This window comes from Pan paniscus, chromosome 2 (assembly GCF_029289425.2).
Source record: "Pan paniscus chromosome 2, NHGRI_mPanPan1-v2.0_pri, whole genome shotgun sequence".
Taxonomy (NCBI): Eukaryota; Metazoa; Chordata; class Mammalia; order Primates; family Hominidae; genus Pan; species Pan paniscus.
In genome coordinates this window covers 140,313,785-140,338,324 of record NC_085926.1, presented here as the reverse complement: position 1 = coordinate 140,338,324, position 24,540 = coordinate 140,313,785, and the positions used below count along the sequence as shown (strand labels likewise).

The window sequence follows — 24,540 nt, the reverse complement described above, 5'->3', positions numbered from 1 at the left end:
CTATGTCTCTGCTGATGACTCTAAATTTATCTTTCTGGTGGATCGCTTTCTTCTAAGCTCCTATATATCCAAATGCCTACTGAATGTCTCCTTTTGGAAACCCCAGATATACTTCAGGGTTAACATATTTAGAACTGAACTCATCTTCCCCTTAAAACAGTCTGCCTTCTGTGTTTCCTATTTCAATGAATGGCAACACCTGCCACTAGCTACCTAATCCAAAAGTCCAAGAGTTATTTGGACTTCTCGCTCTTCCTCATTCCTCACATCCAGTCCTCTTTATCCAGTCTCAAATTTGTCACATCTGTCTACTTCTTTTCATCTTTAATGCTACTGTCTCAGCCTAGACTACCATTATCTTAATCTAGATTACTTCAATAGTCTTACCTTGTTCCTGTCAAACATTTTCTTTATTGCATCCAGATTAAACATTATGGCTGTTTAATTTTCTACCTCCCTACTAGAGTGTAATCTCAGAACATAAATTTTTTTTTTTTTTTTTTTTTTTTTTTTTTTTTTTTTTTGGAGAGTCTTGCTCTGTCTCGCCCAAGCTGGAGTGCAGTGATGTGATCTCGGCTCACTATGGCCTCTGCCTCCTGGGTTCAAGCGAATCTCCTGTCTCAGCCTCCCAAGTAGCTGGGACTACAGGCCGCACCACCACACCTGGCTAATTCTTTTTGTATTTTTAATAGAGATGGGGTTTCACCATGTTGGCCAGGCTGGTCTCAAACTCCTGACCTTAGATAATCCACCTGCCTTGGCCTCCCAAAGTGCTGGGATTACAGGTGTGAGCCACCGCACCTGGCCAAGAATAATTTCTCTTTTGTTATATCCCAAGACCTTGTGACATAACAACATTGAATAATCGTTTGGTCAGCCAAAGAAGGAAGGGAAGAAAAGAGGAAAGAAGACATTGCAGATAATACAAACGAGTTGATATCCTCAGAGTTTTTGTTATGTTAAAGAGGTTGGTGAGAGAGAAGTTAAACTTGAAGAAGAGTTTGTTCATCACAGAAATAGAATTCTGTGGGGCACAGTAGATGAAGCTAGTAGCAAGGCTGTAGAAACTATACTCAAAGCAGAGCTTCCTAACTTGTATGCCATGTGGCATGCTGGTACGCTGCAAAGGGGTGGCAGTAGAAGTCAGGCAGGTAGTAGGACACCCATATTCAAATCCAGGTTTGCCTGACTGTAAAACTCAGGTTCTTTCTAGTAAATTCTGTTGCCTCAAAAATGTGATGATTTTGCAGTTGATTTCATTAATGTCATTAGGCTTTCATTTTAAATGTTTTTAGGAAACACAAAGATAGATATTTCAATTTTATAATTGTATTTTTATGTAATCTTAGGGATAATTTTAATGATCTTAAATGTATACATTAAATGATGATTAAGATCATTAAATGTCATTATCATTAGATGTATATATAATGAACATTTAAAGCTATACTTTTGATCTTATTTTTAGAATGAATTTGCCATATATTTGTGACAAGAATTATTTTATGTTTTTAGCATTCTGTTAAAATGTCCTACTTCTGTATTCCTAATCCGAAAAATTCAAATTTTTTTTTTTTAAATGAGACAGAGACTCACTGTGTCACACAGCCTGGAGTGCAGTGGGTACAATCATCACTCATTGCAATCTTGAGCTCCTGGGCTCAAGGGATCCTTTTGCCTCAGCCTCCCAACTAGCTGAGACTATAGGCACATGCCCCTGTACCTGGCTAATAATTTTTTTTATTTTTGTAGAGATGGGATCTTGCTTTGTTGCCCAAGCTGGTCTTGAACTCCTAGACTCAATTGTTCTTCCCACCTTGGCCTCCCAAAATATTGGGATTACAGGCATGAGCCACTGCACCTGGCCTGAAAAATTCAATTCTTTAAATAAACAAAACAGACAAGTCTGAGGCTCACTTTTATCAATCATAATCATTTCAAAACTTGTATGTTTTGAACGTTAAAACTGGTGAATTACTATTTTAGTTATAAAGGCACCTACATAGCAGTTTATATAAAGATCTTCACTTTTTTTCAGAAAACTTAAGGTACTTTTTTCCCTTAACCTTTAAGGTCAGCAAAGGAGGCAGAAGACAAAATTAAAAAGGCAGTAGAGAAGGGAGAAACTCTTCCTACAGAGGCCAGATTTGATTCCAACTGTATCACACCAGGTAAATTCACTGAAAGACAAATTATGACAGAATTGAAATATAAATTGAAAACTTGGTTTTTAAATGTATTTTATTTTCTATGCTCTATTTATTTTGGCCTTAGGGTTCCATTTACTGTATTTTCCCACTTATGTTTGCTCATGAGACGATTTGGTCACCTTGGTCATAAATACTCCTACAAAAACTGTAGGGATTTTCAGATGTAGATAAATTAGAGCAGATATGGGCAGGAATCTCCCAGGTGGACAGAATTGCAGACCTTGAAGAAACTTATGTTTATATATCTTTCTGTCCTATTCCTGCCATTTATTTATGTTAAAACAGACTCAGTGAGGTTGTAGCTTATCAAGTTGATGTAGCTAGATTGTGGTAGTCAGAGTAAGAAACTGATTCTCCTAGTCCAGGGCACTTACTACTCTGCTTCTCAAAATTAGTTAAGATTTTTATGACTTTAAGGAAAATGAATTTATCAGTATTATGTTTAATTTTGTATGCAGCAGCATACTCTATATACTTCTACAACCTTTGTCTAACATCATATAATTCTTTACTTTGAATGAAAATCTTAAAATCTAACTTTCTCATCAGTTCTTTACTAACAGTGGTAATTTGCCCTTTCTTTAAGTGCATTGGTCACACATTGCTCAGTTTAACAACTGGTTTTATCCTGATTGTGGTTTTAGACTGTATTGCTTTTGACTGTTGACCATCTGAGCCTTTCCCAAAATGTAATCATTGTAGACTCAGGTTCCAAATTAATAATAATTTTTCAGAATAATAATTTCAGTAGTAATATTATTATTATTATTGACAATCTGATTTAAGCTGCAAGCCTTAAAAAAAAAAAAAACCTTCAGAATTCAGCAGAAGAAATAGAAGGTTGGGGTTCATTAGAGATCTCAAACTCTGCCCTTATATGAAAATTCCTGAAGCACAGTGCTGAGACACTAGTAAAATTCCTTGACTTTCCCTGTGTGACACTGATTCTATTTAGGGGGACTGGTGACATTAGAAACAGTTGTGATATTTGCAAGGGAAAAGTACATTACTTGTTTTTCAGGATAAGCAAGAGAGCTTTTGACCTTCTTTGGAGATCCTATACCTACCTAGCTATTCCCTGCGTACTCAGATTCAGTTATGTGTTGTCACTGAGAACTTAATGTTTTTATGTCTTTCTTAGATTAACCTTTTTAAAATATTATTTTTAGGAACTGAATTTATGGCCAGGTTACATGAACATCTGAAGTATTTTGTAAATATGAAAATTTCCACAGACAAGTCATGGCAAGGAGTTACCATCTACTTCTCAGGCCATGAGGTTATTATCTTTTTTTATTTAAAGAGTTTTAAAAAATTATTTAATATTCTCAAGCATATACCATATTACTGCATTTTAAAAAACAATTTTATTTAGACTCCTGGAGAAGGAGAGCATAAAATCATGGAATTTATCAGATCCGAGAAAGCAAAGCCAGATCATGATCCAAACACCAGACACTGTCTTTATGGTTTAGATGCTGACTTGGTAGGTATAATTTTTATTATTATAAACTTATGCATTGATAGTTAAATATCTAAGAGATTTCATTTTGTACAGGAAGCTTACTGGCTGTGGCAACAAATATTGGAGACACAATAATGATTGCTACTTCTATCATTACCAAATTTCTAAAAATCATTGGAAAATGAGCTTTTTAGCCATAGTTCATTGACCAACAGATCTCTATAATTAGTCTACAGATGTGACTAATCTTAGTGCTGTGAATACTTTGCCGAGGTCAGAGAAATGGGGCTGCTTTTTTACCCTCAGGCTTAATACTTGGCTTTTAATACCTCCTTATCTGAAAACTCCATGCTCCATATACCTTTAGTAGACTTTTTTTGGCATTAACTTTTTATTATGGAAATTTTCAAGCATAAACAAAAATAGAAAAGGTAATATAATGAACATCGTATACCCTTCATCTAACTTAAATAATTTTAAATTTCTACCCCTTATCATCTGTCTCCTCTCCCTCCTACCCGCTCCCCGCCCGATTATTAAAGCAAATCCTAAACATTTTATCATTAATTTGTATATGTTTCATAATGTTTCTCTAAAGGATTAAGGTGTTTTTTTAAGAAAAAATATATAACCACAATGCCATCATCCCACCTAAAAGAGAAATTAACCTTTTCTTAATATAGAAATAACCAGTTAGTATTATCATTTCCCTGATTGCCTCATAAATGTTTCATTTTGTTTTCTTGTTTGAATCAAGATTGAAATAAACAGTATGCAAGTACATGGCGTTTGATTGATATGTGTCAACAGACTGTTGACTTACTTGGGGTATTAGAATACTGTGTGAGAGGCCGGGCAAGGTGGCTCATGCCTGTAATCCCATATCTTTGGGAGGCCGAGGCGGCCAGATCATCTAAGGTCAGGAGTTCAAGACCAGCCTGGCCAACATGGCTAAACCCCATCTCTACTAAAAAATACAAAAATTAGCCAGGCATAGAGGCAGATACCTGTAATCCCAGCTACTCTGGAGGCTGAGGCAGGGAGAATTGCTTGAACCTGGGACGTGGAGGTTGCAGTGAGCCAAGATCGCGCCACTGCTCCAGCCTGGGCAACAGAGCGAGACTCTGTCTCAAAAAAAAAAAAAAAAAAAAAGAATACTATGTGAGAAAATTAACTGGAAGCGCTCTTTTCCATTTTTTTTTTTTTCCTGAGTTTTCATACACTGGGGCTATCCTGGTTTCCAAAAGAGTCATGCATTCTTTGGTCATAGAAAAGCTGCTGCCTCTAATTTCTAACCAGTTCCCCCACGGCAAGTAGAAATATGTGAAAACCAAGAGAAGATGTTTGGGATTTGGAGGGATAGGAAGAGGAGAGGCGACAGGGGATAGGGTAATGGTTATGAAAAGCATGTGAGCTAAGGTGAACATATTTTTCTTAGAAAAGTACACTTTATCTCATTCATTACCTACAAATAGATCATATTTTGTTATTTGTATATTTAATGTGCTAATTATTTCTTATTCTTCCTTGTATAGAATTGTTTTTTAATTGCTTTTGTGAACCTAATATTAAAAATGGGAGAATAAAAACATTTCTTAATCATTTTTCAACAGATTATGCTTGGATTAACAAGTCATGAGGCACATTTTTCTCTCTTAAGAGAAGAAGTTCGATTTGGTGGCAAAAAAACACAACGGTAAATTATATAGCATATATGTTGGAAGAAAGAAATTACGCCTGGATAGTAATTCTTTAACAGATACATGATTTGTAAATACTTTATCTCATTCCGTAGGTTGCCTTTTCACTATGTTGATAGTGTCCTTTGATGCACAAACGTTTTTAATTTTGTTATAATCCAACTCATTTATTTTTCTTTTTTTAGGAGTTTTCAAGTTTTAACTTTTATGGTTAGATCTTTGATTCATTTTGAGTTAATTTTAGTGTGTAGTGTAAGGTAAGGGCCCAACTTCATTCTTTTGCATGTGGATATCCAATCTTCCTTGCATTATTTGTTGAAAAGACCAGCCTTAAATGGGCCAGATCTCAGTAGTTTCTTACTTCTACTATATGTTATTTAGGACTTCTTAATTCTGAGAATCCTTCCACAGAACACATAATGTAAACCAATTGTTTTGAACTTTAACATGTATTATCTATTATTGCAATTGTATTTTTATCTTTGTTACCCTGCAACTTTCATATAAATTGTATGCCTTAATTACAAGACCTTACTATCTTCTGATGATACTTTTGATTTAAGCTTTGTTACATTTTTAAGCTGGGACCTTAAAAATAAAATTCGCTGTATCTTGATCATCTGACTAATTCCAGGGTATGTGCTCCAGAAGAAACTACATTTCACCTTCTACACTTGTCTTTAATGAGAGAGTATATTGACTATGAGTTTTCAGTATTAAAAGTAAGTATTAATAAAGCCATGGACCAAGGATTTCCATTGCAGAAATTTTCACTGGATTTGACTTTGTTCTCCATTTTACTGTAGGAAAAGATCACATTTAAATATGATATTGAAAGGATAATAGATGATTGGATTTTGATGGGGTTTCTTGTTGGTAATGATTTTATCCCTCATCTACCTCATTTACATATTAATCATGATGCACTGCCTCTTCTTTATGGAACATATGTTACCATCCTGCCAGAACTTGGGGGTAAGAAGAATTTAATAATCTCTCGAGGATACTTTAATTTAGTGCCACCTTACCCTAAAAATGTGACTTAGTTTAGTAGATTATTGCATTCACAGCTAAAGTAGAAAAACATTGAGGATTTATTTTGGTCTAAGGTGCTAACCTCTGAGGTTGTCATTTTCAGTGATTCACAAGGAAAGAAAGTGAACAGAGTTAACGAACCTCAATTATTGATATCTAACTAATCTTTGCCTTTTTTTTATTATTTATTTATTTTTTGAGACGGGGTCTTGCTCTATTGCCCAGGCTGGAGTGCAGTGGCGACAGTGCAACGTTTGCCTTCTGGATTCAAGCTATGCCCATGCCTCTGCCTCCTGAGTAGCTGGGATTACAGGCATGTGTCACCATGCCCAGCTAAGTTCTATATTTTTAGTGGAGATGGGGTTTTACCATATTGACCAGGCTGGTCTCAAACTTCGGCCTCAAGTGACCTGGCTTCCCAAAGTGCTGGGATTACAGGCATGAGCCACCACACCCGGTCTAATCTTTGCCTTTAATTCCTTAAGAAAGCCAGCATACTTTATTGGTTTTACTTTTTTCATATTTAAGCATAGAAATTCAATTTTTTTCGAATGGATATGCATCACAGTGTTTATTATGAAGCAGTGATTTTTCAATGAAAACAGAAAATTGACAAACATAGTGATGCCTAATAAAACAGACCACAGGGTAGCAGAACATCAGTCCTTAAGTTAACATATCATATTAAATGATCTAGATAGATTATAGATCATATTTAATTTAATTAATTGTTACCAAATGTTGGATTATTATTATGTGGAACCTGGAATTTCTTATATTTGGCTTTGGTGCTTACATGTTGCATATTATAGTAGCATAAAATTCACAGAAACTAGGGCCAGTTTGGATATAGTCCAACACTGTTTTTTCTTGATTAGTACTGTAGAACATGAACATTCAACATTTTGTAGAAAGAGTTTTGTAGAATTGTTTAGAAAAAATGTCAGCTTTTAGTACAGATTTAAATTTTTGTTTCTTTTAGGTTATATTAATGAAAGTGGGCACCTCAACTTACCTCGATTTGAGAAATACCTTGTGAAACTATCAGATGTAAGTAACTAGAAATTTTTGGTTTCCTGTCGCAGAGTAGCTGTAAATGATCAGTCACCAATTATGTAATACCAGAATAAAGGGGTTTTATAATTCTATTCCAATTGCTTATTCAATATAAACACTTTTACCTAAATTAATTTTATTTTTGTTTGCTTTCTATTTGTATTTTTAGAGTAACACATGAGGTCTCCCATATATATAAAAGAGTAACATTCTCCAATTTCCTATACCCCAGTAGTAGTCACTGTTTTAAGTTTGATTTGTATTCTTCTAGATATACTTAAATTATTTAAAAATAAATTTAAATATTTCTGTACAGTTTGATCGGGAGCACTTCAGTGAAGTTTTTGTGGACCTAAAATGGTTTGAAAGCAAAGTTGGTAACAAGTACCTCAATGAAGCAGCAGGTGTCGCAGCAGAAGAAGCCAGGAACTACAAGGAAAAGAAAAAGTTAAAGGTGTCTATTTTTTTAGGTGTCCTTTCATTGTTTTAACTGTAAAGGCAAAAATTATATTCTTTGTTTCTCATTTTCCTTCTTATGATTTGGGATTGCCTCGTTTTATTTCTCTTCCTCTCTATAGGCATTTCAGAAATTGATTTGGTTTCTTTTTTTCTATTAGCTTCCGTCATTTAATGAGATCTTCAATAATCAGTTCCTTATTTTTACTGTTGAAGAGGTACATTGTGTTTTATGTTAATAAATGTGGGAAACATTTCTAAACATAAAAGCCCAGAAAATGAATTATTTTCTGGGCTTTTTTAAAAAATTACTTAAAACATGTTATTAAAAACAATTATTTAAGGCCAGGTGCAGTGGCTCACACCTGTAATCCCAGCACTTTGGGAGGCAAAATGGGTGGATTACCTGAGGTCAGGAGTTTGAGACCAGCCTGGGCAATGTGGCGAAACCCCATCTCTACTAAAAAAACAGAAATTAGTTGGATGTGGTGGCACACACCTGTAATCCCAGCTACTTGGGAGGCTGAGGCACGAGAATCACTTGAACCTGGGAGACAGAGGTTGCAGTGAGCCAAGACTGGGCCACTGCACTCCAGCCTGGCTGATAGAGTGAGACTCTGTCTCATAAAAAAGAAAAACAATTATTTAAAACCTGACAGGGAGGATACCATGATCATGAAGGTGGTTTTCCCAGGGCGAGGTTTATCCATTGCACTCTGGATGTGCTGATGCCCTGCGATTTCGCCAAATGTGGGAAACAACTGCGTGACTTATGGTAGTGGAGGACTGCATTCACACTTTCCCCTGGCAATTTTTTTTTAATTAAAAAAAAATTGTTATTTTAAAACAATGGACTAGTTTTTAAAATGTGGATATTTATAGTGTTTAATGATATGAGACATTAACTAGATCAGTGATTTTTCTCTAGAAATGATTTACATATAAAATACAATAGTCTAAGTTAATAGTAATGGCAAAAACCACAATTACTTTTGCGCCAGCCTAATAGCACAATATCTAGTAAATGTTATGTGCTTAATAAATGAATAATAGAATCAATTAGAATATGATAGTACCCTGCAGAGCATCCCTGATAATCTCCAAAGAATGTCTTGTGTTAACTTGAAAAGTAAACCTCTTGTGAAAAATTCCTCAGCCTCTCTGTAATTATTGGATTCTGTTGAGTTTCTTTTTTTTTTTTTTTTTTTGGAGACAGCATGTCACTCTGTCACTCAGGCTGGAGTGCAGTGGCGCGATCTTGGCTCACTGCAACCTCTACCTCCTGGGTTTGCTTGAATTCCCCTGCCTCAGCCTCCTGAGTACCTGGGATTAGAGGTGCGCGCCACCACCCAGCTAATTTTTGTATTTTTAGTAGAGACGGGGTTTCACTATGTTGGTAATGCTGGTCTCGAACTCCTGACGTCGTGATCTGCCCACCTTGGCCTCCCTTAAGTCCTGGGATTACAGGCGTGAGCCACCATGCCCGGCCAAGATTCTGTTGAGTTTCTTACTCTCCTTGCTGTATTGGTTCTATTTAGGTTCAAACTTAATGACTCTTGCTCCAGGAGGGGCAACTGTCCTTGTTTTCTCTAGTGTAGTCCTTCTCGCTGCTTAGCTCTTCCTCACTGGAACTTGGCAGCAGTCAGTCTGCATTCCACTGGTTTTTGTGTGTGTGTGTGTCTTTTTTTTCCCCCCCTAAGAAAACGGGCTCTGCAACTTTTTGGGAACCTGTACACACAAAACTTACCTGTCAGTAATCCCTGGCTCCCCCACCACAATTCAGTACTTAAACTTCACCAGTCTTCCAGCCATATGCAGCTAACATTAGAGACACTGTGCAGGAATAGCCCAGACACAGGAAGTTGGTAGAGGCCATAAGTTGGATGAAAGAAAGGAAATGGGGATAAGGGAGTAGGAAGAACTAAAGAGAGTCATTGGCAGTAGACAGGAAATCAGAGAATAGAGGAGAGAAAGGATTGAGATCACAAGGGAGGAAAAACAGATGGGCAGGATATGAAGGATGTTATAACATGGAAGAACTATAGAAAAGCAAATGGGTGCATGGAAGAGAAATGACATCTCATTTTGAAATGTATCTTGCCATTCATTTTATGTTGATTTACAATTTACAGGGCCAGGAAAATTCTCTGTGTTGGGCTGCTTTAGACAAAAATGAAGGCGAAATGATAACTTCTAAGGGTAAGTATGAAGTATGTGTTTTGATATGTTACTACTTTGACAGGGTAATTGTTATACCTTTTATTTATTATTACTAATTTTGGGTGGAACAGATTTCTGTGATAGCATATAAGCATCAACTTGGATATGCATTTATCAAATCATTAGGTGGAAAAACAGGCTATTCATAATTGTCAGTCACTATCTTTCTGACTTTTTTCCCCAGATAATTTAGAAGATGAGACTGAAGATGATGACCTATTTGAAACTGAGTTTAGACAATATAAAAGAACATATTACATGACGAAGATGGGGGTTGACGTAGTATCTGAGTACGTTTTTGCCAATGCTTTTATTTTAAAATAGAAAAAATTAGATTTTGCAGTTATTCAGAAAATATGATTTTGATGAAGTAGTGGGAGAAAAAGGATTTTTTGGTTTCATGAATTATTGTGTATGTTTCAACTAGTCTGGTTTTGGAGAAGATGGTATTAATTCTGACTTGTATTATATTCCTGTGATAAAAATTGCTGAAGAGAAAATGATCCTTATGTATAAGGATTTTTGTTACAAAGTTGTTTATAATAGTAAAAAAATTAGAAATAATCTAAATGTCCAATAAGAAGGTTCATCATAATTGGCCACTGCTTCTTCATTACAGTCACCATCTCTGTCACCTCTTCCATCTCCGGAATCTGCAGAACTGCTAAACTGGTACTTGCAGAAAGTTCATAACAATTTGGAAGGATGCTTATAGTACATTATTAAGTACAAATTGTAAAGGCAAGACATGAAATCATACATACAGTATGCTCTCATTAACACTTAAAAAAACCTAGATATAGATAAAAGACTGAAACACTAAAAATGTAAAAGTGATGGCTATAAGATGATAAAAATGCTGTTCTTCATTGTCCAGATTTTCACTCCTGAGGAAATAGTTCTTTTATAATAAAAAAGCAATATTTTTCATATTAAAAAACTACCTCCCGGAAATATGTAGTTATGTAATTTCTAAGTGAATATTTTTGCCTTTAGCCCAGGGCTCTGTTTTGTTTTGTTTTGATGATTTGAAGACTTATTTTACCCAAACTTAGAAGATGGCATTTGGTTTTTGACAAAGAAAGGATTAGAAGGAATATTGTTCACATACAGCACTTCTGAAAGCGTTCTAGCTTCTGTGACCAAATTTTAAGATCTTCCTGATTTGCTGCTTTGCTTCTCTCAGATATCATCCCATGTAAAGAAGATTCCCATCCCTTTCTCCCGTCTCACCCCCACTATTTAAGACAGTGGTAGTGTCACTATGGAAAGCTTCATTGGGTAAATCTTCAACCTTTGGACCAAGGGAGTGGTGCATTAACTGAGTAAATATGAATAACAGACTTATCTATTTTGATAGTTGGTTTAGGAAAACTGTAATGTGACAGGATGTAATTTTTAAAAATATTTTGGAGTTTTTAGGATTATAATTTTTAGCCATAAATAGCTAATTCATTGATTAAATAAATCATCTGAGGTAAAATGTTGTATCAGCAGATACCGTGCTCTAAAGACACGGGCCTGTCTTCAGAAAATATGTTATAATGAAAATATTCTATTTTCAGTGACTTTCTGGCTGATCAAGCTGCATGTTATGTTCAGGCAATACAGTGGATTTTGCACTATTACTATCATGGAGTTCAGTCCTGGAGCTGGTGAGAGAATAAAAACAAAAATAAAGTTTTGTCTTTTTATAATGATTCATTCTACTAGAGTCTTATTTAGGAAGCACTTCCTTTTATTTCTACTTATGGTAATTTTTTTTTTTTTTTTTTTTTTTGAGACAGAGTCTCACTCTGTTGCCCAGGCTGGAGTGCAGTGGCATGATCTCGGCTCATTGCAATCTCCGCCTCCTGGGTTCAAGCAATTCTTCCTCAACCCCCTGAGTAGCTGGGATTACAGGCATGCGCCACCACAGCCAGCTAATTTTTATATTTTTAGTAGAGATGGTGTTTCGCCATGTTGGCCAGGCTAGTCTCGAACTCCTGACCTCAGGTGATCCGCCCACCTCGACCTCCCAAAGTGCTAGGATTACAGGCATGAGTCACTGCACCCGGCCTCTACTTATGGTAATTTTTTAAAAGTTCCATACAACCAGGTTTAAATGAAATATAGGTAATGTTTTCTCCAGCCCTAACAGAAGGCTCATAATAAGAGGTCTTAGTTAATGTAAAGATTTAATGTTCTCTATCAAAGTTAGTCAAGTTTGGCAAAGTCTTGATAATTACTGGGTTTGAGTGATGGTTATGTGAGGGTGTTCATTATATTCTCTTTACATTTTTTGTGTTTGCTAAAAAATTCTCTATCAAGAATAATTATTGAAGTGTTCGGGCACAGTGGCTCATGCCTCTAATCCCATCGCTTTGGGAGGCCAAGGTGGGCAGATCACTTGAGGTCAAGAGTTTTGAGACTAGCCTGGCCAACATGGTGAAACCCCATCTCTACTAAAAATACAAAAATTAGCTGGGCATGGTGGTGTGCCTCTGTAGTCCCAGCTACTTGGGAGGCTGAGGCTGGAGAATCGCTTGAACTTTGGAGGCAGAGGCTGCAATTGAGCTGAGCTGAGATCGCATCACTGCACTCCAGCTTGGGCAGCAGAACAAGACTCTATCTCTCAAAAAAATTATAAATAAATAAACAGAATAATCATTGAAAAGTGGGCTTACTTCTAGGAAGGGCTAGAAAGGTGAAGAAGAAAAGAGAAAGGAGTTCTTTTTTTTTTTTTGAGACAGAGTCTCGTTCTGTCAGCAAGGCTAGGGTGCAGTGGTGCAGTCTTGGTTCACTGCTGCAACCTCCCCTTCCCGGGTTCAAGCAATTATCATACCTCAGCCTCCCAATTATTTGCTTTTATGGAGAATAGTAATCATTTTATTTCTCATGTTTCCTATTCTAGCAAATCCCATCTGCATTTTCAAACCATCCACCAAAGTAGAAAAATTAAAAACCAAAAAATGATACAGTGAATACTAGAGACTTTTAGATGATAACACAACTCTGTTTGGTTTGGTTTTGTTTAAAGCACCTGTGCTAGGCTCTGTTTCAGAGCTCCATCTAGCAATACAAACCAGTGCAAAATAATGTGACATTAATTATGGTTTCACTTACTAAATAAAGCCTTTGAAAAAAGTTTTATAATCACCTGATTCTCAGGGCCTCTCTGAGGAGCAATCTCATGAAGAAAATCCTTGATTTGCCATTTTTAAAATAGTGTGAATGTAAGTTATTCCTGTTGTAACTTACATTAAGGCCAAGCACATAAAAAGCATGCTCTCACATAATCTTCATAACTATTTAAAGTAAACATTGTTTTCTCCCTTTTACAGATGAAGAAATTGAGGCTCTGAAAGGTTGAGAAAGGTTAGGTAATCTTCCTAAAGATTATACACCCAAGAATTAAGTCAAAGCCTGTCTGATTCCAAAGTCTACCCTTTTTCTATTCCACATGGCACTTGGCCTCCTAAACTCCTCCATTTTTTTGAAATGTATGCCGTAATTATGGAATACAAAAACATTTCAATGTTTTTGGTATCCTGACTCAAACATTAGAAGCATATTGAAATTTTTAAAAATTGTTTGTTCAAAGCTTTATAAAATATTTATACCTGTAATTAAGATGAGAAGGTAATAAAAACAAAAACAATTAGTGTATGTGATCAATACATGGTTTCATCCTTATCACAAATACAATAATAAGCATGCTAATTCAAAGATAAAAGTTCTTAGATCTGACTGGTAATGGCCAGATAACCTCAGAGTCACTTTTCTTCCTCTCCTTGTGAGCTTTTACCAGAATGTTCAACTGTTTTTAGCCTCTTGCTTAAATGATCCAGGCTCAAGTGACCAAACTGAAAGTCTTCTGACTACCTCATTATTTCTGGTTCAATCTATTGATTGGAAGATTCACTATCAACATTTTGAGAATTTAAAAAAGCATTACATTATACGTGTTTTTCAATTACCTGATTCATCCCAATTTCAGAAATGTGAAACCACACTTTAAAAATTCAGGAAATAGGCCAGGCGCAGTGGCTTACGCCTGTAATCCCAGCACTTTGGGAGGCCGAGGCGGGCGGATCACGAGATCAGGAGATCGAGACCATCCTGGCTAACAAGGTGAAACCCCGTCTCTACTAAAAATACAAAAAATTAGCCTGGCATGGTGGCAGGCGCCTGTAGTGCCAGCTATTTGGGAGGCTGAGGCAGCAGAATGGCGTGAACCCGGGAGGCGGAGCTTGCAGTGAGCCAGGATCGCGCCACTGCACTCCAGCCTGGGCAACAGAGCGAGACTCTGTCTCAAAAAAAAAAAAAAAAAAAAAAATTCAGGAAATGTAACATTTGTTGCCATCGGATGACCTAAATTTTCCAACACTGCTAATTTCTTATATTCAGATAGTAGAATTATGGGCAGTACTAATTTTTTAAAATTATTTTTATATGTTGTTAAAATATGGGGAAAAGTATATGCTTATTATTAACCTAATTCATAAAGATGCCACTTGTTTAAAACTCAGTTTTGTTTTATAGGTATTATCCTTATCATTATGCACCTTTCCTGTCTGATATACACAACATCAGTACACTCAAAATCCATTTTGAACTAGGAAAACCTTTTAAGCCATTTGAACAGCTTCTTGCTGTACTTCCAGCAGCCAGCAAAAATTTACTTCCTGCATGCTACCAGGTGGGTCTTAGAATTGAATGTTTTTATGTCCTTTTTGATATTTAGAAGCTCTTCCTCCAAACCTAGAAACAATAATACTCAAATTTATTTGGTAGCTAAGTAGTTATTTTCAGTTTTAAACCATAGTATTTTTTAACAAGTCCCTTGAAAAGTAATTCTTTGATTTCAAGTTAGCTTTGTTTTAAAGATGCAAAGAAACTCCGTAAATCATTCAGAGCCTGGCTTCATTTTCAGCACCTTTAAACAGATTTTCAGTTTGTCTCTACACTGAAGAAAGTAGGCTAAAACCGACAAAATCTGAAGCTATCTACTTTATCTAAACATTTATAGATTCATTTCTCTTCCCTTTACTGTCTACATTTTGGTATAGGGATGGTTCTAATAAGTCATTTATCCCAACAGCAGTACTACCTCAGTATATGTTTGTTTTTAAACATTTTATTTATCAAATTGTGAAATAAAAAGCTTTCTTTGGTTAACATATTTCATGTAACAGGAGGAAAATATTTCAGGAGTTGATAAGGTTACCAAAATTACGCTAAGCCTAGTAAGGTGATTCTGAAGTTATACTTTATATCGTTCTTTGAGGGTAACAATCTGTTCTTTTAATTCTGTGGTTTGGTCAGGAATTGGAGTAGACACACACACCCCCTTTACTTCTTTAGCAGTGTCAGACTCCCTTCTGCATCTTTCTGAACCTTAAACTGTTGTTGATCCTGGCTTCCCTTTCTTCGTAAGTTTCTTTGATTGTTTTTTCCCTGCCTTTGGATACAATACGCTTTAATACCCAACCACTCTGAACCAGCATGACCATGCAAGTGTTTTACGGTCTGTTTTATCGTAGAGTGCCCATGCCATACTGGTTATTTTAAATATTTTGAATATTACCCTGAGAGTATACTGCCTTATTTCCTTATGCTTTCTTTGTCTACCTCCGTTACAAAGTCATAGAAATGTGTTATTGGACTATTTCTCTTTGATATTAGTGGTGCAGTGGTTCTTGGATTTTAGGATATTTTTATTTTAAACTATCTTGGATGTTACATTACTTAATAGAATCAGTTCTTCAGGACATGAAAGTAAATTGTCAATTTGAGGCTAAAAATAGAGGACTACTAGGTGCCTTTTAGATGAACTGAAATGAAGTCTGAATAGAAAAACAATTTAGCTGTGTGTCTTGTAGAGTGAAAAAACAAGAAAAAATAATTTAAAATGAACGTTGAGAGTAAGGATGACTTTGCTGCATAACTAAGTCAGTAAAATGTATAAATGATGAGTAGTAGTGAAATCAGAATTCTTATAGTTGAAAATCAAAATATAGCAAGTATATTGTGACATATCAAAGATACAAAAATTTAGTTTGCTTTGCTTAGAAATTTTAAACTAACATATGAGGAAATATTATAAATACATTAACAAAAAACTATATTGATATTAGTTCTTATATTTCTATTATACTATTTTATATTTTCACAGCATTTGATGACCAATGAAGACTCACCAATTATAGAATATTACCCACCTGATTTTAAAACTGACCTAAATGGGAAACAACAGGAATGGGAAGCTGTGGTGTTAATCCCTTTTATTGATGAGGTCAGTGCATGAAATAATCATTACATACACATACATTCTTAATCAGAGACTATTTCACATAGGTTAATGAGCAATGGGTTTTAATCACCATTTATGTTTTGTTAATGAGATTTAGCTACCCTCTTCATTATGTGCATAAAAACTTCCAGGTATGCCAATTATAATAAGGCTGAAGTGGCTTTACTATTATTAGACAAAGTAGTCTTCAGAACAAGGAGTAATATTACCGGAGATAAAGAGATATTTTATACAGATAAAGGAGTCAGTTCAGTTCAAGAAGACATAAAAATCCTAAATATGTTGTATCTAATAAGAGAACCTAAAATACATGAAGCAAAAATTACCAGAATTATAGCTAGAAATTTCAACACTTTTCTCTGAAGAATTAATAACACAAGAGGACAAAAATTCAGTAAGGATGGCCGGGCGCGGTGGCTCACGCCTATAATCCCAGCACTTTGGGAGGCTGAGGCGGGCAGATCACAAGGTCAGGAGATCGAGACCATCCTGGCTAACACAGTGAAACCCCGTCTCTACTAAAAAAATACAAAAAATTAGCCGGGCAAGGTGGCGGGCGCCAGTAGTCCCAGCTACTCGAGAGGCTGAGGCAGGAGAATGGCGTGAACCCCGGGGGGCGGAGCCTGCAGTGAACCGAGATCGCGCCACTGCACTCCAGCCTGGGAGACAGCGAGACTCCATCTCAAAAAAAAAAAAAAAAAAAATTTCAGTAAGGATAAAGAAGATTTGAGTAATGCTATAAACCTACTCATAGAATTAAATTAGAAATAGTAACAAAGATCTGGGGAATCCATTTTGAAACTAAATAGCACACTTCTAAATAGCCTATGATGAAAGAAGAAATTAAAAGAAAAATTAGAAAATATTTTGATCTGAACGATAATTAAAATACAATACATCATAATGGGGGCTGAGCGTGGTGGCACACATGCTGTAATCCCAACACTTTGGGAGGCCAAGACTGTAGGATTGCTTTTTTTCCCTCAGGAAAGAAAAAAAAAGGATCCATGGTCAGTATGATACAACTAAAGCAGGGCTTAAAAGGAAATTTAAGGTTCTAGACGCTAAACAAGAAAAAGGTTTAAAATAAATTACCTAAGCTTCTAACTTAAGAAGATAGAAAAAGAAGAGCAAATTAAACTCAAGCAGAATGAAGGAAATAAAAAGAAGCAGAAATCTACAGAAAATGAACAAACAATGGAGAATAATTAATGACATCAAAAGTTAGTTCTTTGAAAAGATTAATAAAGTCAGTAAATCCTACCTAGACTAATCAAGAAAGTTAAATAAAAGGGGGGAAGGCAGAAATAAATTACCAATATTGGGAATGAAGAGGAGCTATCTTATAGTTCCTTCATATAGTAAAAGGTTAGTTAAGGAATGTTATGGTCAAACTTTATGTCAACAAATTCAACAACCTAGATGAAGTGAACATATTTCATCACAACTTATCAAAACTCACAGAAAAAAATATAAAAATCTGAATAGTCTTTTGTATATTCTAGGCCCAGATGTCTTCACTTGTGAATTCTAGCAAACATTTAAGAAATAATGCCAATCTTACACAAACTTTCAGAAAACAGAAGAAAGGAAATTGCTTCCCAACATTTTATTAGACTAGCATATTCCAGAGACCCAAATTTGACATGGCATTAAAAGAAATGAAAATTACTGACTGATACTCCTCCTAAAAGTAGATGCAAAAACTCCTAAGAAAATAACATGAGGCCGGGCACGGTGGCTCATGCCTGTAATCCCAGCACTTTGGGAGGCTGAGGTGGGTAGATCATGAGGTCAGGAGATCAAGACTGTCCTGGCTAACAAGATTAAATCTCGTCTCCACTAAAAATACCAAAAATTAGCAGGGCGTGGTGGTGGGCACCTGTAGTCCCAGCTTCTCAGGAGGCTGAGGCAGGAGAATCGCTTGAACCCTCAGAGGCAGAGGTTGCAGTGAGCAGAGATCCAGCCACTGCACTCCAGCCTGGCAACAGAGCCAGACTCCATCTCAAAAAAAAAAAAAAAAAAAAAAACATGAGATAGAATCTGACAGCGTATAAGAAGGATAATACTCATGACCAAATGGGATTTATTTTAGAAATACAAAGTTAGTTTGCAATGTAATTTACCACATTATCAATATTCAACATCCAGTTTTTTTTCCACCTTCCACTATCTGACCAAGAATATTTTTTTCACAAACATCCAGTTTTAATAGAAATGTTCAACAAACAAGGATAACAGGAAACATCCTCAACCTTATGATAAAGGCATATAAAAAATCTTACTGCAAACAACATACTTAATAGTAAAAGAAGGACCATTTTCCTGTAAAGTCAAGAATAGGACAAGATGTCCATTCTAACTACTACTTCCTAACGTTTTACTGGAGGTTCAGTGTGTTAAGATGAAGAAAATAAGTAAAATTGTTTTTAGTGGCAGGTGGCATTATTATCTATGTAAAAATTCTAAGAAATCTTCAAAAGAGAAACTGTAACTGATAAGTAACTTTAGCAAGGTTACAGAGTATAAGATCTGTACAAAAACTAATTGTATTTCCATATACTAGCAACAAACCATTTGAAAATACAAAACTTTTAAAATAAGAAGCTTAAAGATTCTGCTTAAAATAGCATTTAAAAATATAAAATACACAGCTATAAACTTAACAACATATGTGGAAGCCCTCTACCCTGAAAGAGATGGAAAACCTAAGTAAATGAAGGGATTATATCATGTTCATGGATTTGAAGACTTAATATTGTTAAGGTGTACGTCCTCCTCAATTTGATCTTTAAATTCAATCCCAGTGAAAATCCTAGCAGGTTTTTATATAATTGAAAATATGATTCTAAAGTTTTTATAAGATTGCAAAGGAGAAAACCAAAACAATCCATATAAAGAACAGTGTTGGAGGACTTACATGACCTGATTTCCAGACTAACCATGAAGCCACATTAATCAAGACAGTCTGTTATTGGTATAGCCATAAGCAAATAGATAAATTGGAACAGAAATAGTCCACCCAAATGTATGTTTATGCAGTTAATTCATCTTCAATTAAGGCACCAAAGCATTCAGTGAGTAAAGAAAGTGCTTTTCAAAAGTTGGTGCTAGAACAACTGGCTATATTTGTGAATAAAAGTGAATCTTGACCCATACCTCACACCATACACAAAACTTAATTCAAAATATGTCATATATCTAAATGTATTAATAAAAGCTAAAACCATAAAACTTCTTGAAGCAAACTTAGGAGAAAATTTCAAGATTCTGAAATCACTAACCATAAAAGGAAAGAATTGAGAAAATAGATTTCACCAAAATCAAAAAAATTTCCATTTATCAAAAGATGCTATTTAAAAAAGAGTAGATAAGCCACAGTGTAGGAGAAAGAAAATATATGCAGAACATACACATACATGAGACTGGTATCCAGAGTATATAACCAGCTCCTCCAACTCAAGTTAAAGACACAACCCAATTTTTTAAATGGCAAAATATTTTTGAAGGGCCATTTTCACAAGGCAAGATATACAAATAATAATGGAAAAGTGCTCAACATCATTAGGCATCAGGTAAATGTAAATTAAAAGCATGATAAGATACCACTATACCATAATCCCAGTTGAATGGAAAAAACTTAAAAGGCAATACCCAATATTGGCAAGAATGTGGAGCAATTGGAATTTTTATACACTGCTAATGGGAGTATAAGATGGATAAAAGCACTTTTCATATCTATCTGGCAGTTTCTTATAAAGTAAATTATACACCTAACCCTAGGACCCAGCAATTCCATTCTTAGATATTTACCAAGAGGAGGGGAAAGTATGTTTAAAAAATGTTTTGTACAAGACTATTCATAATAACTAAACTGGAAACTGCCCAATACCAGTCAGCAGGACAATAGATAAGTAAATTGTGGTACAGATTAAGCATCCCTAATCCGAAAATCAAAAATTTGAAATGCTCCAAAATTAGAAACTTTGAGCATCAATCTGATGCCGCAAATAGAAAATCTGCACCTGGTGTCATGGGATGGGTTGCAGTCAAAATGCAGGTGCACAACACAGCTTATTTGCATCGCAAGGGATAGAAGACCCTCCCAGCCCTCTTCAGCTGCAATATACCTTTTCTGCACACACCCAGATTCCCCCACCCAAGCACCCCCACAAAGGGTAATAAAGTGGCACATGTATAGGCCAGATGCGCCAATGGCACGTTCCCCACAATGCCCCAAATGGGCCCCAGGCCTATGTGCATTACTCACTGTATTACTTCGCTTATTCTTTAGTCTGGTGTGAAGATAGTGTTGACAATGTCAAAAAGGACTGCAGCTACCCCTATGGGTGTTGGTGTCAAGAAAAATAGGAAGCATTTATGTTTACCTGTAGCATAGAAAGTCAAGTTGTTGGAGAAACTAGACAGCGGTGTGTGAACTGTCTTTTAGAAGAGTATGCTATTAGAATGTCCATATATGACCTGAAGAAACAGAAGGGTAAGCTGTTGACATTCTGTGCTGAAAGTGATGAGCAGAAGTTAATGAAAAAGAGAATACTGCATAAAGCTACAAATGAAGATATCAATCATGTATTGAAGTACTGCATTTGTCAGCATTGCTGTGAATACATGCCATTTAATGGCAGGCTGATAATGAAACAAACAGATCTATCACAGTGAACTGGAAATTGAAGAGAACTGTGAACATTTAACAGACTGGTTGCAAAAGTTTAAAAAAAGACATAGTGCTCTCTTCAGCAGTACATATACTTAAAAAAAAAAAAACTGGAATGATACAAAGAAGATTAGCATGGCCCTTGCGCAAGCATGATATACAAATTCATGAAGCATTCCATACTAAAAAATAGTAATGATAAAAACAAAAAAGTAGGCCGGGCACAGTGGCTCATGCCTGTAATCCCAGCACTTTGGGAGGCCAAGTTGGGTAGATCACTTGAGGTCAGGAGTTCAAGACCAGCCTGGCCAACATGGTGAAACCCTGACCCTACTAAAAATACAAAAATTAGCCAGGTTGGTGGTTCATGCCTGTAGTCCCAGCTACTCAGGAGGCTGAGGCATGGGAATTGCTTGAACCCAGGAGGTGGAGGTTGCAGTGAGCCGAGATTGTGCCACTGCACTCCAGCGTGGTGACAGAGTGATACTCCATCAAATAAATAAATAAATAAATAAAATTTAAAAGTCACAGCATTGAATTTTTAAATGTTTGGGATGATAAAGCACCTGCTTATCATGAAGCTAGAGAAATTCAATGACACGTTTGCCAGGGTCTTTGCTAGTGATGTTGGAACAAGTCTGTAATGCTGATGAAACATCACTGTTCGGGCATTATTGCCCCAGAAAGACACTGACTGCAGCTGATGAAACAGCCCTTGCAAGAATTAAGGATGCCAAAGACCAAATAACTGTGCTGAGATATACTTACGCAGCAGGCATGCATAAGTGTAAACTTGCTGTTATAAGCAAAAGCTTGCGTTCTCACTGTTTTCAAGGAGTGAATTTCATACCAATCCATTATTATGCTAATAAAAAGGCATGGATCACCAGGGACATCTTTTCAGATTGGTTTCACAAACATTTTGTACCAGCAGCTTGTGCTTACTGCAGGGAAGCTGACTGGATGATGACTGCAAGATTTTGTTATATCTTAACAACTGTTGTGCTCATCCTCCAGCTGAAATTCTCATCAAAAATAATGTTTATGGCTCACACCTGTACTCTCAACACTTTGGGAGGATTGCCTGAGCCCAGGAGTTCAAGCCCACCCTGGGCAACACAGCAAGACCCAACCTCTACCAAAAAAAAAAATGAACTGGATGTTGTGGTGTATACCTGTATTCCCAGCTACCTGGGAGACTGAAGTGAGAGGATCACTTGAGCCCAGGAGGTTGAGGCTGCAGTGAGCCATGATTGCCTCACTGCGCTCCAGCATGGGTGTCAGAGCAAATCCCTGTCTCAAAACAAAAACAAAAATGTTTATGCCTTTTTGCCATCTACTTTCTCCCAAATATGACTTTATTAATTCAGCCATGTCACCAGTCATATCCAAAAAATTATTGCCAAGAGCAGTGTCAAGAAGCTTTTGTCCTGTGTTTTATTCTAGTAGTTTTATAGTTTAAGGTCTTAATGTTTAGGTTTTTAATCCATTTTGAGTTGATTTTGTTTATGTTAAGATAAAAGTCCAGTTTTATTCTTCTGCATATGGATATTCAGTTGTCCAAACACCATTTATTGAAGAGGCAATCCTTGCCCTGTTGTGTGTTCTTGGCAACCTTGTCAAAAATCAGATGGCTATAAATTATGGATTTATTTCTGGGCTCTCTATTTTGTTCCATTGGTCCATATGTCTTATTGAAAATACTTTTATGTATGTTTACCTTTTGCATTTTCTCCTTTGTAATTTGCTTGTTTATATTCTCTCCCCATTTCTCTTTCTTTTTTTCTTTTGATTTTTAGCTACTTTATATATTAGAAATAGTTTTCCCCAGTATCACATCTGTCTCTTGATTTGTATATGGCATCTTCTGTCATATACATTATCTTTTACTTAAAAAATGTCTTTCCCCTTAAGGCTGTTCGTTTTTTTTCTGTCTTCCTTAAATAAAACTTTATCACACTAAATTATCAATACCACCTAGATTTTCTTCTGATACATTTGTTATTTTGTTATTGTGATACTTGTTTTTATATATGGTAGGAAGTTCAGAAGTGTATGTGCTTTTTTTTCAGCTGGATAGCTAGTTAGGACATTGTCATTATTTAAATACCTAAAGGACTGTTTTGGCATAGATTTGGGTCTATTATTGAACTCTATTCTGTTCTTCTGGTCTGTGGGTCTCTTGTAGTGTCAGTACTAGTGTTTTGATTACAGTAGCTTTATCAAAAGTGATAGAATCTGGTAAGACAAGTCCCTGGTTACTTTTTACTGTCCATACATTTATTCTTCCATATTAACACTGGTATCTTATTCTTTTTTTTAAAAAAAGATATTTTAAATCATTGATGTCCTGATTGGAATTACTTTAAATGTATAAGTTAATTTGGAAAGATGGACATTACTATACTACTACAGAATTTGTAAAGTAAGAGATTAATGCTCTGTGAATTATGATATAGTATTATAATAGATTCACACTTAAAATTTGATTTTCTGCTGCCTTGCTTATTTGCACTTTAGTGGCAACTGTTGGGGTAATAGCTTCAGAGAACTTTGCAGTGGTAGCAGTATTCTAGGGCCCTTTGAAACAATAAATAGCATATTTTTCATGCAATAAAATGGAAGAGTTTCATTAGTTAAGATTTTGGTTTTTTGTTTTTCAAGAGCACAAATGGTTATTCTGTATATGGAGGAAAAAGACTTATTCTGTTTGTTGAGATTATGGAATTTTTATGCTTGTAACCCTTCTCTTCAATCCTTATATTCAGAAGCGATTATTGGAAGCCATGGAGACATGTAACCACTCCCTCAAAAAGGAAGAGAGGAAAAGAAACCAACATAGTGAGTGCCTAATGTACTGGTATGATAGAGACACAGAGTTTATCTATCCTTCTCCATGGCCAGAAAAGTTCCCTGCCATAGAACGATGTTGTACAAGGTAATGTTACTTGGTAATTTTTCAACAACAAAAGAGCCCTCCTAACACAAGGGTGCGAGAAGTGGGGAAGGGGGAGCTTTGAATATCTATTTGGAGAATTAGCAAATAGTTTATGACAGTTATAGTCAATTGATAATCAATGAGTTACATCTAACTTGCAGAGGATCTAAGGATCTCTCACACTTGTGTCTATAATTCTCTACTTTGGTCAGATTCTTTGTTTCTCTTTCCTTCTTCTATTAAAAGTGTTTGAATTTTTTCTCTCTAATGTATATCCCTGCATTTTGTCTCCCTTGAATGGATATGTGAATTTTTGTTTCCATTGTCAATGTTTCTGCTCCTAGCATTATTTGATACGCTGTGACATTGATTATACCCCCCAGCCACCCAACTAGAAAGAAGGAAATAAGAAATAAAGAGCTCCATTTTTTTCTTTTCATGAAAATATCTTCCTTTTTTTTTCTCTCCTCTCACCTTCCCTGCAAATAAT

General features: G+C 35.8%; 1 protein-coding gene and 2 non-coding genes across 7 annotated transcripts in view; all 3 read left to right on the top strand.

Moving 5' to 3' along the window:
• Positions 1 to 24,540, top strand: part of XRN1 (5'-3' exoribonuclease 1) — a 144,553-nt gene that overhangs the window by 21,290 nt on the left and 98,723 nt on the right. For 4 of the 5 annotated variants that reach the window (XM_024928323.4, XM_008951916.4, XM_055110578.2 and 1 more), the window contains exons 3-16: positions 2,074 to 2,171; positions 3,380 to 3,489; positions 3,586 to 3,696; positions 5,289 to 5,371; positions 6,010 to 6,097; positions 6,182 to 6,350; positions 7,393 to 7,460; positions 7,783 to 7,920; positions 10,055 to 10,121; positions 10,327 to 10,432; positions 11,708 to 11,797; positions 14,667 to 14,823; positions 16,300 to 16,419; positions 23,881 to 24,050. In XM_024928323.4, coding sequence (XP_024784091.3) covers positions 2,074 to 2,171; positions 3,380 to 3,489; positions 3,586 to 3,696; positions 5,289 to 5,371; positions 6,010 to 6,097; positions 6,182 to 6,350; positions 7,393 to 7,460; positions 7,783 to 7,920; positions 10,055 to 10,121; positions 10,327 to 10,432; positions 11,708 to 11,797; positions 14,667 to 14,823; positions 16,300 to 16,419; positions 23,881 to 24,050 — 1,575 coding nt within the window. The remainder of the gene's footprint in view (positions 1 to 2,073; positions 2,172 to 3,379; positions 3,490 to 3,585; positions 3,697 to 5,288; positions 5,372 to 6,009; positions 6,098 to 6,181; positions 6,351 to 7,392; positions 7,461 to 7,782; positions 7,921 to 10,054; positions 10,122 to 10,326; positions 10,433 to 11,707; positions 11,798 to 14,666; positions 14,824 to 16,299; positions 16,420 to 23,880; positions 24,051 to 24,540) is intronic. The other variant, XM_055110579.2, reaches the window with a different exon arrangement.
• LOC112439522 (U1 spliceosomal RNA) lies at positions 8,564 to 8,729 on the top strand. Its single transcript, XR_003027791.1, has one exon. It is a non-coding gene; the product is annotated as a U1 spliceosomal RNA (small nuclear RNA).
• LOC112439393 (U6 spliceosomal RNA) lies at positions 21,191 to 21,299 on the top strand. The gene has a single exon (XR_003027689.2). It is a non-coding gene; the product is annotated as a U6 spliceosomal RNA (small nuclear RNA).